Below are 17,484 nucleotides of genomic sequence, written 5' to 3'. Positions count from 1 at the left end.
AGCGCCTGTTGCAGGTGTGTTTAGGGCGTGTCCAAATCCACTTTTGTACTTAGTGTCTTCATTAATCATAGGTGTGTTTTGGGCGTAACATGCAATAAACTAATCAGAGAGTCATCTCCCATTCCCTTTAAAAGCCAGGCACGTTTGGACCTTGGCGCATTGCTATTATGATGGAGGATTTGCAATGTAATATTTTTATTTGTAATCTTTTTGCATGTTTGTGTGCTGCTGCGCTTCCCTGTGTGTGTGTGTAACAAGCATAGTGCGCGTGCTGTGCACGAGCCTAGGCGCATTTTACTTATTTGCTGTTAAAATAATAATTAATATTGACTTAAGACCAGGTTTTTGTTGGTCACTGGCGCGATCACTTCCCGCTGCCTGAAGATAGCAATACGCCCAGAATGCACCTGAACACACCTCCCTGTAAGACCAGCCATGGGCCACAGATGGGAGCAGGTGCATTTGCCATTTAAACGACGTGGACGTTGGACGGGAAACTGACAACTGCGTCGGTCTTAAACTAGCAAAGATAGGGCCCTAAGCGTCTAGTTAATGACCACATTAAAATGAAATTGGTGAATGATTTGGATACAAACACTGGCTGCTACTTATTGGTTAAGTTCAGGCACAGCCCACAATCAAACAAAATGTTCTAAAGGTAACTTCACTTCCCTCAGGTAGAAGTGTGGCAGAGGACAACATTTTCTTTCAAAATTTGACGCATTGTTCACAGCTGTTGTGCATTCTTGAGCAAAATTCTGCAATCTTTAAGGAAATATTCTATTAAAAGAAAAATCCAAGCATATTGGACTGTAACCTTCCGATTAACGAACATACAGAGATAGAGGGATGTGAGGAGGAAATGTCAGTTGCATGTGTGTTGCGTGTCTTTACATGTCTGAATCTGCGAAGATGTGAGCCTGAATGAAGTGAGGCATTGAGTGAACTGAGGCCCGTGTTTTGTGCTCCCTTCTGTCTGTTACTGCTTCTACATGTCTGAGCTTTAACATTGAGTATTTGCTTTAATCGTTTGACGTTTAGTTTCAGCTAGGCTTTAACGGTTGTAATTGGTGAATACTGAATATTTTAATGCACGTTACTTTTGCTGCATGGGCTGAAATATTAGCCACTGTGTTATAAAGTGTCGTGGTGGTGAAGTATGAACCTATCTGTACCCTTGTTGTTAGGGGCTTGTTCTGACCCAGAACGCAGAGATTTCACACAGACAATGAAAGCAGTTTGTAAAGGTTTTAATGAACAAAATGGTACTCAGAGATACAGTGTGGATTTTGTCTGAGCGGGGAATCTCCTGGCTGGTCCGAGTACTGAGGCGAGCCGAGAGGGAAGGATCCAGGTCGTACGAGACTCGAGGCGGACAGGCAGGGAAGAGTTCACAGAAGTTTCCACAGGTGGAGGATTAGGCTGGACGGTGAGGCTGGAAGCCTGTAGGCACAGCGGAGGAGGCAGCAGGTCTGAGCGGTCAGTGGACAGAAACACAGGGTAAGTATGAGTTCAGGAGAACAAAGACAAAAGCTAGGGTGCACAAGACAACACGGACACAACTTGACTAAACTGAGAACTCAGAGCCAAGTTACCACATGGGTGTAGATAACGAACTGGCGCCGAAGAGGTGATCAGCCTCAGATCTTGTAGATGAGCTGCAGCTGTGAGGAACGGCTGTGCAGTGTTGATTCGGCCAAGCCACTTGACCTATTATCCTCAGAACACACCTCCAGCACTCCAGGTGGAAAAACACAGATACACACAGACAAACAAAAACACCCAAAACAGGGCGGAGAGAGAGAGCTGCCCATAACAGGACCCCCCCCTCAATGGACGCCTCCCGGCGTCCCTCTAGGGCTTGGCTTGTCAGGGTGAGCTTGATGGAAGTCCTTAACGAGATTCGGATCCAAAATAAAACTTCTGGGAATCCAGGAACGCTCCTCTGGTCCATAACCTTCCCAGTCGACGAAGGTACTGGAGCCCCCTGCCCCGCCGCCGAACATCCAAAAGACTTCGGACAGTGTAGGCCGGGTGGTCGTCAATCATGCGTACAGGTGGTGGAGGATCCGCAGGTGGGCACAGAGGACTGGACGAGACAGGTTTCAGTTGCGACACATGAAAGGTAGGATGACACCTCATAGTCCGTGGCAATTTTAACCGCACAGCAGAGGGATTGATAATCAAATCAATAACGAAGGGACCCATAACCCGAGGTGCCAACTTGTGTGATTCAATCCGCAGGGGAATGTTCTTGGAAGAAAGCCACACCTGTTGTCCAGGCTGGTACTGGGGAGCTGGGGTCCTGCGCCGATCTGCCGAACTCTTGTTCTGCTCTGTGGTCCTGAGCAACGTTTCACGGGCGTCACGCCAAACCTGATGACAGCGACGTAAGTTCTCCTGAACAGAGGGAACCGCCAATTCGCTCTCTTGATCTGGAAACAGAGGAGGTTGATACCCCAGTGACTCCTCGAAAGGGGGATAGGCCAGTAGCAGAGGTGGTTAGGGAGTTGTAGGCATACTCGATCCAGGGAAGGTGTTTCGCCCAAGAAGATGGATGCTGAGCCGCCACACAGTGAAGAGACGCTTCCAGGTCCTGGTTGGCTCTCTCAGTCTGGCAGTTTGATTGTGGATGGAATCCTGAGGAGAGACTCAGTCGTGCCGAGAGCAGAACAAAAATCTTTCCAGACTTGAGAAATGAACTGTGGGCCTCTGTCAGAAACAATGTTTACAGGTATTCCATGGGGACGGAATACGTGTAAGACTAAGAGGTCCGCTGCCTCACTGGCAGTCGGTAATTTCGGTAATGCTACATAGTGAGCAGATTTAGAGAATCTGTCCACAATGGTGAGTATTGTATCATTACCTTCGGACACAGGGAGACCAGTGACAAAGTCCAGGGCTATGTGTGACCAGGGACGACTCGGGACCGGCAGGGGTTGCAGCAGACCCGAGGGAGACTGGTGGGATGCTTTACCCCGGGCACAGGTGGTACATGCTGCCATGAAAGCCCGGACATCAGCTTCTGCTGACGGCCACCAAAAATGTCTTCTCAGCAACGTAAGGATACGTTACATCCCTGGATGGCAGGCGAAACGGGAAGAATGGACCCACTGCAACACTTCGGACCGCACAGATACAGGGACATAGAGCCGGCCAGATGGTCCATCTGCTTGTCCAGGGTCTGATACTTGGGCCGTCTTGACCAGAGATTTGATCTCCCAGCAAACTGCGGCCACAACGCAGGTAGAGGGCAGGATGGACTCTGGTTCACTGGACTCAGAGATGGAAAACTGGCGGGACAAAGCATCAGGTTTTACATTGCAAGATCCTGGACGGTAAGTAAGAGTAAAGTTAAAGAATGAAGAATATGGACCATCTGGCCTGGCAAGAGTTTAGTCTCTTTGAAGACTGGATGAAGGCCAGGTTCTTGTAGTCGGTCCATACTACAAAAGGCTGTTCCGCCCCATCCAGCCAATGCCTCCATTCCTCCAGCGCCAGTTTCACGGCCAGCAACTCCCGGTTTCCCACGTCATAGTGTCTTTCTGCTGGAGATAACTTCTCGGGAAAAAAAGCACAAGAATGGAGTTTTTGATCCGTGGGGGAGCATTGTGATAGAACCACTCCAACACCGGAGTCTGAAGCATCCACTTCCACCACAAAAGGCAAAGTAGTATCGGGGTGAATAAGCACAGGGGAGGTGGAAAACAGTTTTTTCAGAGTACTCATGGCTAGATCAGCTTCAGGAGACCACACAAATTGAACTTTAGGGGAAGTGAGTTTGGTGAGGGGAGCAACCACCTGACTAAAGCCCTGAATGAATCTCCTGTAGAAATTAGCAAACCCCAGAAAACGTTGTAGTTGTTTGCGAGTTTGGGGAATGGGCTATTCAGATACTGCCTTAATCTTGTCGGGGGTCTGCTGAAACCTGTCCCTTTCCAATAATGAACCCAAGGAAGGGGACTGACTCACGGTGGAACTCACACTTCTCTGCTTTAACAAAAAGTTTGTTTTCCAACAGACGTTGCAGGACGAGACGGACGTGGGAAACGTGTTCTTTAAGGGACTTAAATATCGTCCTTGATATCAAGGTTTTAATGAACAAAATGGTACTCAGAGATACAGTGTGGGTTTTGTCTGAGCGGGGAATCTCCTGGCTGGTCCGAGTACCGAGGCGAGCCGAGAGGGAAGGATCCAGGTCGTACGAGACTCGAGGCGGACAGGCAGGGAAGAGTTCACAAAAGTTTCCACAGGTGGAGGATAAGGCTGGATGGTGAGGCTGGAAGCCTGTAGGCACAGCGGAGGAGGCAGCAGGTCTGAGCAGTCAGTGGACAGAAACACAGGGTAAGTATGAGCTCAGGAGAACAAAGACAAAAGCTAGGGTGCACAAGACAACACGGACACAACTTGACTAAACTGAGACCTCAGAGCCAAGTTACCACATGGGTGTAGATAACGAACTGGCGCCGAAGAGGCGATCAGCCTCAGATCTTGTAGATGAGCTGCAGCTGTGAGGGACGGCTGTGCAGTGTTGATTCAGCCATGCCACTTGACCTATTTTCCTCTGAACACACCTGCAGCACTCCAGGTGGAAAAAACACAGATACACACAGACAAACAAAAACACCCAAAACAGGGGCGGAGAGAGAGCTGCCCATAACAGGACCCCCCCCTCAATGGACGCCTCCCGGCGTCCCTCTAGGGCTTGGCTTGTCAGGGTGAGCTTGATGGAAGTCCTTAACGAGATTCGGATCCAAAATAAAACTTCTGGGAATCCAGGAACGCTCCTCTGGTCCATAACCTTCCCAGTCGACGAAGGTACTGGAGCCCCCTGCCCCGCCGCCGAACATCCAAAAGACTTCGGACAGTGTAGGCCGGGTGGTCGTCAATCATGCGTACAGGTGGTGGAGGATCCGCAGGTGGGCACAGAGGACTGGACGAGACAGGTTTCAGTTGCGACACATGAAAGGTAGGATGACACCTCATAGTCCGTGGCAATTTTAACCGCACAGCAGAGGGATTGATAATCAAATCAATAACGAAGGGACCCATAACCCGAGGTGCCAACTTGTGTGATTCAATCCGCAGGGGAATGTTCTTGGAAGAAAGCCACACCTGTTGTCCAGGCTGGTACTGGGGAGCTGGGGTCCTGCGCCGATCTGCCGAACTCTTGTTCTGCTCTGTGGTCCTGAGCAACGTTTCACGGGCGTCACGCCAAACCTGATGACAGCGACGTAAGTTCTCCTGAACAGAGGGAACCGCCAATTCGCTCTCTTGATCTGGAAACAGAGGAGGTTGATACCCCAGTGACTCCTCGAAAGGGGGATAGGCCAGTAGCAGAGGTGGTTAGGGAGTTGTAGGCATACTCGATCCAGGGAAGGTGTTTCGCCCTAACGCTAAAAGTCTCCTTTAGAGTCCGCTGCATGGTGTGGGAGGACCCCCCCTGCCTCCCCCCGCCTCTCCATGTTGCACGGAGCATATTCACAGGGAGAGCAGCGGAGGAAAAGCCCATTTCCTCCGCATTGTCCCACTTTATCTCCGGTGCATGTGCAACAATTTCTTACCATCCAAACAACTGCAATAGTAGGATTTAAATCAAACTTGTGACCGCAATAGTGACAAGTAATGCATGTTAATAAAAAATAAAGCAGAACACATTCAGAAGACAACGGAATAACTGTTAAACACGTTTATTTCGGATCAGAGCAGCAGCTGATTTAACACATCAGACGGCTGTTAGCTAGCCCGGCTGTTAGCTAGCCCGGCTGCTAGCCCAGCTGCTAGCCTGTTAGCCTGCTCTGGAGCAGGCTAGCTGCAAAGAATAAATCTCCATGGTTACTTGGCTGGGTTTAATTCAACCTGCTTTTGTGCAACCAAGTCAAAGCTAAATTCATCCAGGATAACTTGAATATCCCGGCTTAATCCCTTATTCTGGTTTTGTGCAACAGGCCACAGGTGGAAAAACACAGATACACACAGACAAACAGAGAACAAAAACACCCAAAACAGGGCGGAGAGAGAGAGAGCTGCCCATAACACTTGTTGCACAAAACACTATTACTACTCTTTGCTTTTTCCAAATGATTTTTTTTATTTCAAAGTTTGACAAATCCCTCTCTGTGGTGTTTACATCTGGTCATTTCAGTGAGTTACAAAGAGTTTTGGTTACACTTTACTTGACGGTATTTACATAAGAGTGACATGACACTGTCATGAACGTGTCATAAACATTATAAACAGTCATAAACGTTTATGACATAACACTTCTGTCATTGAGTGTCATTCGGTTTTTGTCATGACAAGTTAGGGTTAGGGTTAGGTAGGGTTCATGTGTCATGACAGTGTCATGTGTTCATGACAGTGTCATGTCACTCTTATGTAGATACCTTCAAGTAAAGTGTTACCAGATTTCTTTCAGTAAAAATCTCTTTAGAATTCAAGTTCTTGCATAGTAAACCGTATGCTATTACACTGAAATAGTGTTATACATTCTTTCACATACTAGCCTGTATTGAAGTCCCCATACAGGCTAGTATCTAATCCTCGTTTACGTTTCTTTGCGTGTTTTCAACTCCTGAAGATTTGCTTATAGGAAATGATTGATTCCTGTTTGATGGTAAGTCTGTATTGCTGCAGGGATCTCTTTCAGAGCTGTGTTACGGTGTGCTGTTCTTGTAATTGAGTAGATGTAGCTTTGTCTGCAATTGTAGTCAGCTGATGTGAAGTCTCTTTCATAGTTCATGTATAGGTACTGAGCATGTGTGTGTGTGTAATTCAGGACTGTGTGTAATGTGTGTAATAACAACAGAGTGAAAACATTGTAAGTTCCCCTTGCGAGATTAATAAAGTATACATTATTATTATTATTATTATTAGTTAACCCCTTAGCATTCCACCCTCTTTTGGGTGGGGGAGGGGATGTTTAGGGGGTGATAGCAGGTCAACAGTAAATTCCACATAGAAGTTGTGTACAGCATTTAAAAGCTGGGAACCTGAGGTTTAATTTGTGTCAAGTTATTCTTTTCATGAATCATAAATAAATAATAATGAATTGATTAAATAATTAAAATAAGTTGTGAAAGTGTATGAGGGCTTACATTATGAAATGAGGGTATGCTCACTTATGTCTCATTAGTTGTTGCAGCAGTTTTGGGGTTGATACCATTTGTTACACAAATTTTTTTTTTACCATTCAAGAATGAATAGAAATGGTCAGAAATCCCTCCAAAATACCACATCAAGAAAGGTAAAGCATCAAAAAAATCCATGATGTGATTTGGTAACAAAAAACTTTTGACATTTGGATGGTGAGCACTTTTGTTCAGGAAACTGCTCAAAAATGGTCTCACTAAATTGAAATGGCTACTTTGGGGACAAACATCACCACACATGAATACAATTGGGCTCATTGAATCCACAAGAGTCTGTTTCACATCATACCCAAACAATGCAACTCCAAGACCCCAGTATGCAGAAATATTCCAATTCACTATTTTAGCAAAGGCGAAAATAACACATTTATACTGCATGAGAAAAACTGCATGGTTTTTGCCCCAAACATAAAGTGGGCATGTCTGTAAAGAGGAAACTGGCGGGTACCCATATAACCATTTTTACTGCGATAACTTGAGGTCAAAGTTCAGGGACCCTTTTGAAAATGGCCATGCTAGTTTCTCCCTCGCCAAAATTTAGCCTAACTTTGAAACATTATTTAGCCCCCTTCGCGACGACCTAGCATGACATCGTCTAGTTTCATATGATACCAGTATATTCACTCTATCTTCAAGTCTCAAGTATCTTTAAAGCTTAAGAGTTTGATCGCCTTTTGTCGCGATAAGATGATAATGTCCAACTTCAAGATTAAGTTGAATTTTCAACAGATCCCGTGAACAGACCAAAACCATCAAGGAATTGATCCTACTGACGATATTGTGTGCGTATCATAGAGCCCCATTGTTGTCTAAAAACTATTAAAAACACATTAATGACTGTAGTACTGGCTGACATGTTCCTTCATCACCATGAAAACACACACACACACACACACACACTGTAGTTTATTTAGACTCAATCCCACACACACCTACACCTGCTGGAAATACTCACTACAACACCAAATGTGTATTAATCCACAGCTGAAAATAGTCCCCAACAAACGCACTATTTATTCCTGATACAAAACTATATATTTGTGAGCAGTTTTCAAAAGTGTACGTCTTCAGTAGGAACAAATGTGCTTGGGACGGAGAGCCACAGACAGGTTAGGGAAGTCTGAAAGTACTGAAAGATAAACTGCTGCTGCTTTTTTTTATGGAATCTGTTGACAATAAGAAAACTAGAATAACACCGGCCTCATCTTTTAAATATGCAAATGAATAATGAATGACAGTGAAACTGAAATATGTCACATTAGTCATATATGAAGTCATTTCTGTTTTATGCCCACTGGTAGAATTTGGTAGCATGTCTTCTAGCTGCAGGAGTTGGTGGAACAGTGGTGAAAATAGGGCGAGTCTGTTGTCCTTCTGCAAATGTTTCTCTCTCTTTGTCTGTCTCTGTCCACAGGTCAAGTCTGTCATCAACCTGCTGTTTGCTGCCTACACAGGAGACGTCTCTGCACTGAGGAGGTGAGCTGCTCACACTCTTTTACACATTTACTAAACTTATTCAGGCTTATTTCACTTTGGTCACCCAGTGGATTTTGCCTCTCCTCTCTCAGCTTTGCACTTTGGTGACCTCAGGTGGCAGCAAGAGGAACCTTTAAAACAAGTTTAACTGATGGATGGCGTTTTCTTGTATCCTTGAGGTCATGTCACGCATGCAGTTCCTTCATCATAGTCTGGTTCAACGGATGTACAGTGCTGGGATAAAGCCTGACATCCCACGCATCCCTTCCCTTCCGCTATCTCCGCTATCTATTTTGCAAGAGCACAGGTCCAGCATCCGAGCTTAGCGCCGCCCCGGACGGTTGTGATTAGTTTAAAGAAATGCAAACAAGCCATAGCGGATTTTTTTCCTCCCTATCCCAGATTAGATAAGTGGTGTAGCCAGACCATACTTCAGCGCTGTTGAGATGAGGAGGTGTGGCAATGCAAGACTACCATCATGATAAAACATTAGACTTTTTAAAAGTTTTGAATCCAGTATTGTTGACATCCATGTTTTCCAGCTTGCAGTCCTCTTACTCCCTGCCTTTGTTTCTTTATTTCTACATTTCTTGGTGCATTACTGACACCTGTAGGTCGGTGGAATTGTGTCCTCCTGAGCGTGCACAAGACAAAAAGATAAAGAGGTCACAAACTCCACAGGGAACCTTTAAATAGAAGGACATTTTAAGGATGCGCCGATACCAGTATCATGCTCATGTACTCATACTCATAAACTACTCCTGATACGACCACACTCGATACCACTTCATGCATCACTGCATGTGACCCTACTTAGCATTACACTTACCTACTTACCTTAGCTGATAGCTAGCTTAAAGAGGAAAAAGCTAGAGCTAATTGGTCTAAAGGACGGCTGTATTTCACTCAAAAGGATTCAAACAGCGGGAGTCCCCGTCCCGGACGTGTAACAGTCTGTAGCTAAAGACACAGTGTAGCTTACTAGTAGCCCGCAGCTTTACTTCTCTAGACACCAAGGCCGCTGCCGGAGTCGGAGATGTCAGATATGCAGTACGACAGAACTGGAAAATCCTCCCACTTCCCTGAAGTCCCCCCCTTCCTGTGAGTTCTGTAAACAAACAACGAATAGTTAAGCGTGAGGGCGGGTTGGCATCGACGGGACGGGACGTCATGGAGCATTTAAGTAAACCTTGTAAACTCATGGTGCATTCAGGTGCAAATAAAACATGTTGTCAAAGTCATTGTTAGAACTGTAATAGTATATTAATTAAGTACTTATATCGGTACTCTGTATTGGCGAGTACCCAAATGTAAGTACATATTATAATTTTGGAAAATAGTGTTTCAGTTCGGGGGGGGGGAATTGTCTTTAACTCTACACTGTTATATTGGCTGATAAGGTGTGTCATTTTGCAAATGCAGTTATTGAAGGTACTTACAAAGTGGCTTTGTGTGTGTAGGTTTGCGCTGTCATCCATGGACATGGAGCAGAGGGACTACGACTCTAGAACGGCCCTCCATGTGGCAGCAGCTGAAGGTAACGTTCAGCCTAACGTCAACCTGTTAGTCTTTGCAGACACTGCAGCTGTCATTCCATGTTTGTCATTCAGTGCAGTTCGAACGTATTTGACCAGGGGGGGGCTGCCTTACTAATAATGTGACCAGTTTATAAGTGCACGGTGACCAGATGTCCTCGTTTTTGGTGGCCTGTCCCCGTTATTATGCGTTAAAAACACATAGCAAGCCTTGCAATTTTGATTAAAGTGTTGTCAGGAAAAACCTGGGTAACAGAGTGGGTGTAATTCTTGGCTTTTAAGATTATTATAATTAGAGTTGAACACACACCCTCTTCACAGTATAAGCATTTACATGAATGCGTTGTATTTCTGACATGTGCTCTGCTTTCAGGACACACAGAGGTGGTCCGCTTCCTCCTGGAGGCCTGCAAGGTGAACCCAGTACCCAGAGACAGGTGAGTCCAGACTGACCACTGTTCATCAGCAGGGTCTTTCTCATCCTCTGTACCTCTTCCTTCTTTTTATGTAGCAGAACTTTCACATGATGTCAGCCTCTTCATGTCATGGCTTTCAATCCCTTCTTCCTCCTGCTTACATGCTACGGGGGTCCGATCCAGGTCCTACTCTTTTCCCGTGGGACTATAATGGCAGTTTCTGATGCCCTTTGATTAAGAACCATATGCTTATTCGAACATTTCTGCTGACCATTTCCCAAATCAATATAACAACGACATAATGTTTAGAAACTTTCAAACTTGAATATAATGTAATACAATGCATGAGCACAACACGTTACAATTATGCTGGTGACTAGGGATGTACCGATGCAAAGGGCGTACTCTGCTTTTGTTTTCACTTGTTTGTCTTGGTGTATTTATTTGAATAGATTTTATCTATTTAGTTATCTCAATGTGGGATTTGCTTAAAGAATCTAATTATAATTTTTGTATTTTATTTAAGATAAAATACAATTTCAGTTGCACTTTTGATAAGAGAACACATCTGTTGTTTTGCACAGTTTATATAGACGAAGCAATATTTTTTCATGTCATTTGTCTGCAGCTCATTCTGTTTAAAAAATCCTGAGAAAACCGTATTTTGAACTTAAAATCGTATATATCGAATCATGAGTTGAGTGTACCGTCTGTATTGTGTTAGTCTGGCATTGCCAGACCTATCTCCACGGTGCTGCGGAGTAAGGTCTGGCTACACCACACATACATTCTAGGATAGGAGAAAACATACACTGTGGGTGGTTTGTATTCTTTTAACCAATCACAATCGTCTTGGGCGGCGCTAAAATCCATAAGGGCACTTGGGGCAGTGCCCAGGGGCACCAAACATTCACAACCAGTGGGGGGGGCACCACATGAGACAGGCTTTAACAATATTTTCCGTAAATTGTTATATTATTCACTTGAAATTGTTTAAAGACCATACATTACTCGTTAATGAACACTAATTTCACAATAATAATAATAATAATAAATTATAAATAAATCAATATTACATGACCATTATCACTCCCCTCCCCAATCTGTCAGAGTTGAGTTGGTCCACAAGTACGCGCAAATGTATCATTTGGGGGATGGGGGGGTTAACAATAATCAAAAATTGCCAGTTTAAACCCCCAAAATTGTTATCATAATGATGAATGTAAAATATTAACTGTTATAAAAATGGTAAGTGGTTGGCTTTCTTGATTCAATGTAATTGGCAAGCAAAGAATTTTTTTTTTCACCCAACCCCCCCCCCCCCCACCTCTGGGTGAGACTTGGTTGCACCCAACCCATCTCCGTGTTTTTCAAGCACGCAGCACAGCGGTGCATTTCGTGAGTTTATTCCTGATGGATTGTGGGTAACTTTAGCTTCCGTTCTTGGTGTTAGCCATGCTGCTGTAAAGACATGCTGTTGGGCTAATAAACGGTTAATATCCCGTCGTAATCTGGATATTTATTGTTATATCTAGTAACATGAAACAGTGAAGAATATAACACCTCACAATCATTCCCCCGAAATAACCAAGCAGGCCTACCTTGTTGCACGATCCAAATTGTCTTCACAACTTGCCGTTTTCAGCGTGTAGCTTGCTAGCTCAAAGTTTGTTGTTGTTTCCTGAAGCGAAGGGAGTTTAAGAACACACAGAGAGAGCGGAAGGTGAGGGGCATCCAGACAATTATCCTGGAAATATACTTCCGTTGATCCAGACTAGTATTGTGTGAACTGCGCAATGATGTATACTGTTTGTGTACGCATGCCCTATTTCCCACCCAGTGTTTTCTGATGTACCAATAGGCCTATTTCCTTTGTACAGATGGGGCAACACGCCGATAGAAGAAGCGGTGCACTTTGGCCACCACGACGTGGTCACCATCCTGCAGAAACACAATGAGAAATACAGCCCGCCTGCTGGGGCTGACGACAAGGAGAGTGCTGAGAAGAGCCTGGACAGCCTGCTGTAGACCTGCTGCACACATCCAACATACTTTAGGTGGACCATTCTGCTTGAACAACTTTATACATTAGTGACCTACTTTGGATATGTCTGGTGAATTAGTTATTGTTGCTGTGTCCCGTCTGGTTGTGCTTTGCTTTGTGGCTGTACGTCGCTGTTCTACTTCATGTCTCTCCCCTGCCTCTATCATAACGCAGTGTGTGTTGTGTGTGTGAGTGAGCGTCTTATCAATGCTGTTTAAACAAATGATACAATATCTGGACATCTGTAATGCAGTGCTTACAGTATATTACTCATGTCATGTGTCGGTCAGAGGTGGGGGACTCTAGTGACACGACAAACTTGAGGACTTGAGACTTGCTTGACTTACATTGATAAACGACTCGACTTGACTTGGTATTAAAGACTTGAGGCTTGACTCAGACTTGAGACAGCTGACTTCAAAGGACTTTTTATTAATGTAATACAGTGTAATATTTGCTTTTTTTCAAGCTATTGAGAAGTTACGTTTTGTTTTTGAAACGTGACTGGGTGATTTTTTTGTGGAATGTTGGAAAAACCTGGCAACCTTCCAGAGTGCGGCAGACCGGCAGAGGCCAACCCAAGGGGGTAAGCTTCTCCTCAGACCGCGTAGCTCCTATGGCGCCATTTTGATGCTACCAAGCCATCACCTCCCGTTAGCATTCCATTGACTGCCATTCATTTTGACGTCACTTTGACAGCGAATAACTTTACATCTGAAGCGTTTAAAGACTTTATTTGTCCATTGTTTATTTCTAAAGAAACACGACAATGTATAAAAGGCTCCATTACCTTGTACCTCACGTTATGGCTCCGTAGCAGACGTTTTTGTAAAAATAGGCTAACGATTGTGTCATAACCACTCAACTTACTGTCTCATAGTAGAGGAATTACCGTATAGTACAGGAGAAGCTCGCAGGCAGTTTCGACTTAAATTATCTGTTTAAGTTTAATTACTAATGTTAACTAGCATTTTAGTTAGCAATAATTAGCCTGTGCCTATGTTATCTCATTACATATACCTACGCTCTCCGTCTCTGCAAGATTGGGAATGATTGAGATTTCTCTTGGCACAGCTACCAGAAGACTTACAACTTTCAGACAGGTTGCTCACGTCACTTTTACGTCGTCTCTCTCAGTTGGAGGCTGCGCAGTAACGCTCAGCCATCACCGGAAGAGTGCTTCTAATATCCTTCACTGGTCTCCGTCCAGAGCAACGGGATCTGTTGGTCCATTATATATATATATATATATATATATATGTCAATGAGGCCAACGCAGGAGACAGGAGGGGATAGTCTTGCGTTGCCAGACTCTGGCATTCCTGGATAGGAGAAAAACATGCTCTGGTTTATTGGTATTTCTGTGAACCAATTACACTCGTCTTGGGCGTCGCTAAGCGCCGGACGGAGCCACGGAGCCTCTGCAAAATAGCCTCGGCAAGGAACTTGTTTTGGTGGAACGTGTACGTTCAAAAGTTGTTCTAGTCGTGCAACAGAAAACTCAGATTGGACAGATAGTCTAGCTAGCTGTCTGGATTCACCCTGCAGAGATCTGAGGAGCAGTTAACCAAAGTCCTCAGAAATCCACCAGAGTTTTAGCCTGGGAAAACCCTGACGAGCTTCCGGCAAATTTGAGATTTGCTCTGTAAGTCCGTCTGGCCAAGAGCCCATTCAAACCCATTTCCAATTTTTCCAAATCGAGGCACCAATCACAACCGTTGAGGCGGGCTTTACACCAATCACAACCGTTGAGGCGGGCTTTACACGATGACGATAGCGCAGCGACGGCGAGCAGCTTTTTGTTTACATTCAACATGACGGCTACCGAAGCGCAGCGACCCCTTGATGCCGCTGAAAGCAGAGACTCGACTTGACTTGCTTGATTCTCACTACAGTGACAGTGACTTGAGACTCGCTTGTGACTCACTCCCACCTCTGGTTTCGGTACTGTAAATCACATCTATGGCACCACAGGATATAGATTGTATCAAAGTGTATTAGTTTAGTTCCAGTATAGTTCATGTTATACTATTCTCTACCTTGAAATATTTGGGTTAATACTGCAACTGTATTAGTTTTGTGAGATAATGAGGTGTTCGGAAATTCTGATATAAACTTTATAATGCGTCTGTGTTTGTGTAAATGTGTAAAGGCTCACAGGCATTATGCTGACACTGCAGTTATGTGCCTGTTTGGTTTCCATATAGCTGCATCTATTCTCCGATTGTTCTCCTGACTGTTGCGAGGTCAGCGGCAGGTTTTATGAAGCTTTGTCTCCTTTGAAAGATTGTACTCCGAATGTATTTTTCAGTGGCAACACTTGCAATAGAAGCACTGTATTTATTTCACAGAGATACTTTTTAAAAAGTAAAATTCATCTAAAGATGTAAGATTGTGTCATTTTTTGCACCTGGGATAAAGACAAGTTGGTTTCTTTATTTTTGTTGTCATAGTTACATTTTTTCTGTGTGTGCACTGCTGGTTTTTAAACTTGACAAAAATTTTTGATAATGTTCATAAGTAAGCAGGTCATCTGCTTTTCTCCCACATCCTCCATCCCTTCCTGTCAACAACATCCACAAGCAAAGTCCTTGTCACATTTTAAATATTCTGTGATTCCACATGAAGTATACATACTTTTGCTAATTGGTTTCATCTTAGGCTTCATTGGCCATCACATTGTTTTCCTGCACAGAACCATTTCAGCAGCACCAGGACAATTTATGAAACTTTTGACAACTACCAATCTGAATGGACTTCTTTCAGTAATTCTTACTTTAGTATTCTGATGTTACCTATGCAGTAGAAAGTTATTTCCAAATACTCTTTCACACACGTCTAATCTAAACCAACGGCAATGACTGTACTGTTAGAATGTAACGGATTTTACCCAATGGCATTAAAGGTGCTGTAGGTAGGATTGCGAAGATCCAGGACTTAGCCAAACATTTTTTGACATCGACATCTTCTCAGTCCCTCCCCCCTTTCTGCTAAAGCCCAAAACGGTCTCCTAAGCCCCTCCCCCCACAAGGGAGAATGAATGCGTGTGCATGAGCAGTGATTGACACGCAGTTAGACACCCCCCCTGGCCCTGATTGGTGCATCTGAACAGGGAGCTGTGGATTTTTGTAAATCACACTACAGGCTGTAGGTGGAGCCAGAGGAGCTGGATTTATTTTTAAATGACCTGCTTCATGTAGTTCTACTGGAACATAGGGTCAGTTTCAGCAAATATGACAGAAAGTTAGTTTTAGAAGGCTTACCTACTGCACCTTTAAGTTCAAAAAATATATTTAATATATAAATATGAACAATGCATGCTGTGTAATTACTGTGACCTGAACTAAACAAAATCTCTCAAAAGGATTCAGATAATGCTGCTGTAACATTCCTCAACACTGGCTATATATATATATATATATATATATATATACATACATATACATATATATACATATATATATATACATACATATATACATACATATATACATATATATACACATATATATACATACATATATATACACACATATATATACATACATATATATATATATACACATACATATATATATATACACACACATACATACACACACACACATACATACACACACACATATACATATATATATATACACACACACACACACATACACACACACACATATATATATATATATACACACACACACAGACACATATATATTTTTTATTTTTTATTTTTTTTTCACATACAGAATGTGATCTCATTCAAAATGTGCATGACATCACAATTTCAGAATAGTGATTCTTATTGTTTGATCTTAAAAGATTGTGAACAAAGTCCATACGGGTCACTATGGAGCCCCAGAAGTCACAAGTGTCAATAACAGACTACCTGATGATGAGTCAACATATAGTTTTACATACTGTAAATGTGTATAAATTGGTTAAATAATTGAACAACAAAGTTATATACATTAACTCCAATGAGGTAACTTAAAGAAATGCTGGTTTCGCCTCTTTAACTGGCTCTTTTTTACTTCAGTAGCCCCTCAGCTCTATATCATCCTTACTGACCGCAAGAAGCAGTGCTTAACACTGAACTTTAGCAGTCGAGTCATCCATCATTCTTAGAACCGTAGTTACATTCGTAGCGTTATACGATCATGAGAAAGGTTTGCCTAAAAAGCATGGCTGGGATCTGATACATGCCATGTGTGTAGTTACCTCGCAACCTGAGTTTTTTCTGGCCTCCATTTTCCTTCTTTGCCATTTTGTTGTTAATCAAGTGGCTGGTATCATGTAACAGTGCATCAATGCCTACCACTGTTATTAACTGCAGAGGGCCTATTCTTACACACACGCACACGCACACCCTGACCCTCAACAATACACAACCTTCTCCTGGTCTTAAACAAGGTGTTCAAAAACATAGGGGTGGCCTCTAGCTCACCCAGTAAGAGTGTTTTCCCCCATGTAGGCTGAGTCCTTTGCAGCAGTGTGGGTTCGAATCTGACCTGCTGCCCTGTGCTGTATGTCACCCCCATCTCTCTCCCCCTTTCCTGTCTGTCTAACAAAGGGAAAAGCACCAAAAAAAATTATAAAAAAAAAAAAACATACTTTTGTAAACCAAATTAGACCAAATTAACAGATTATTAAGGTGGGGTGTCAGTAAAGTCAGTGGTGTAAGTGTGCTTGCGTGTGTGTGTGAGTGTGTGCGTGTGCGTGTGTGTATGAGTAGGGGCGGTTTTTGGCAAGGGTGACCCGGGCAGCTGCTCAGGGCGGCATTTTATCATGAGTCATGGGGGGGCGCCACGAGCACTTGAAGAAAAAAAAAAAAAAAGAACTCTGTTCTGCGAAGCAGTTTTCTATTA

General features: G+C 43.6%; 1 protein-coding gene and 1 long non-coding RNA gene across 3 annotated transcripts in view; one reads left to right on the top strand and one right to left on the bottom strand.

The window, feature by feature from the left end:
* Positions 1–15,060, top strand: part of glsb (glutaminase b) — a 54,537-nt gene extending 39,477 nt beyond the window's left edge. Inside the window, exons 15-18 of one of the 2 annotated variants that reach the window (XM_078263123.1) lie at positions 8,566–8,627; positions 10,088–10,164; positions 10,536–10,599; positions 12,459–15,060. In XM_078263123.1, coding sequence (XP_078119249.1) covers positions 8,566–8,627; positions 10,088–10,164; positions 10,536–10,599; positions 12,459–12,606 — 351 coding nt within the window. In that variant the 3' untranslated portion in view covers positions 12,607–15,060. Of the gene's footprint in view, positions 1–8,565; positions 8,628–10,087; positions 10,165–10,535; positions 10,600–12,439 lie in introns of both variants that reach the window. The other variant, XM_078263124.1, reaches the window with a different exon arrangement.
* LOC144526003 (uncharacterized) lies at positions 1,164–12,486 on the bottom strand. The gene is made up of 3 exons (XR_013502719.1): positions 12,180–12,486; positions 1,596–4,316; positions 1,164–1,472 (listed from the first exon to the last, which is right to left on the bottom strand). It is a non-coding gene; the product is annotated as an uncharacterized LOC144526003 (long non-coding RNA).
* Positions 15,061–17,484: the final 2,424 nt, after the last annotated feature.

Source organism: Sander vitreus, chromosome 11 (genome assembly GCF_031162955.1).
Source record: "Sander vitreus isolate 19-12246 chromosome 11, sanVit1, whole genome shotgun sequence".
Taxonomy (NCBI): Eukaryota; Metazoa; Chordata; class Actinopteri; order Perciformes; family Percidae; genus Sander; species Sander vitreus.
This window is presented reverse-complemented; position numbering and strand designations above follow the sequence as displayed.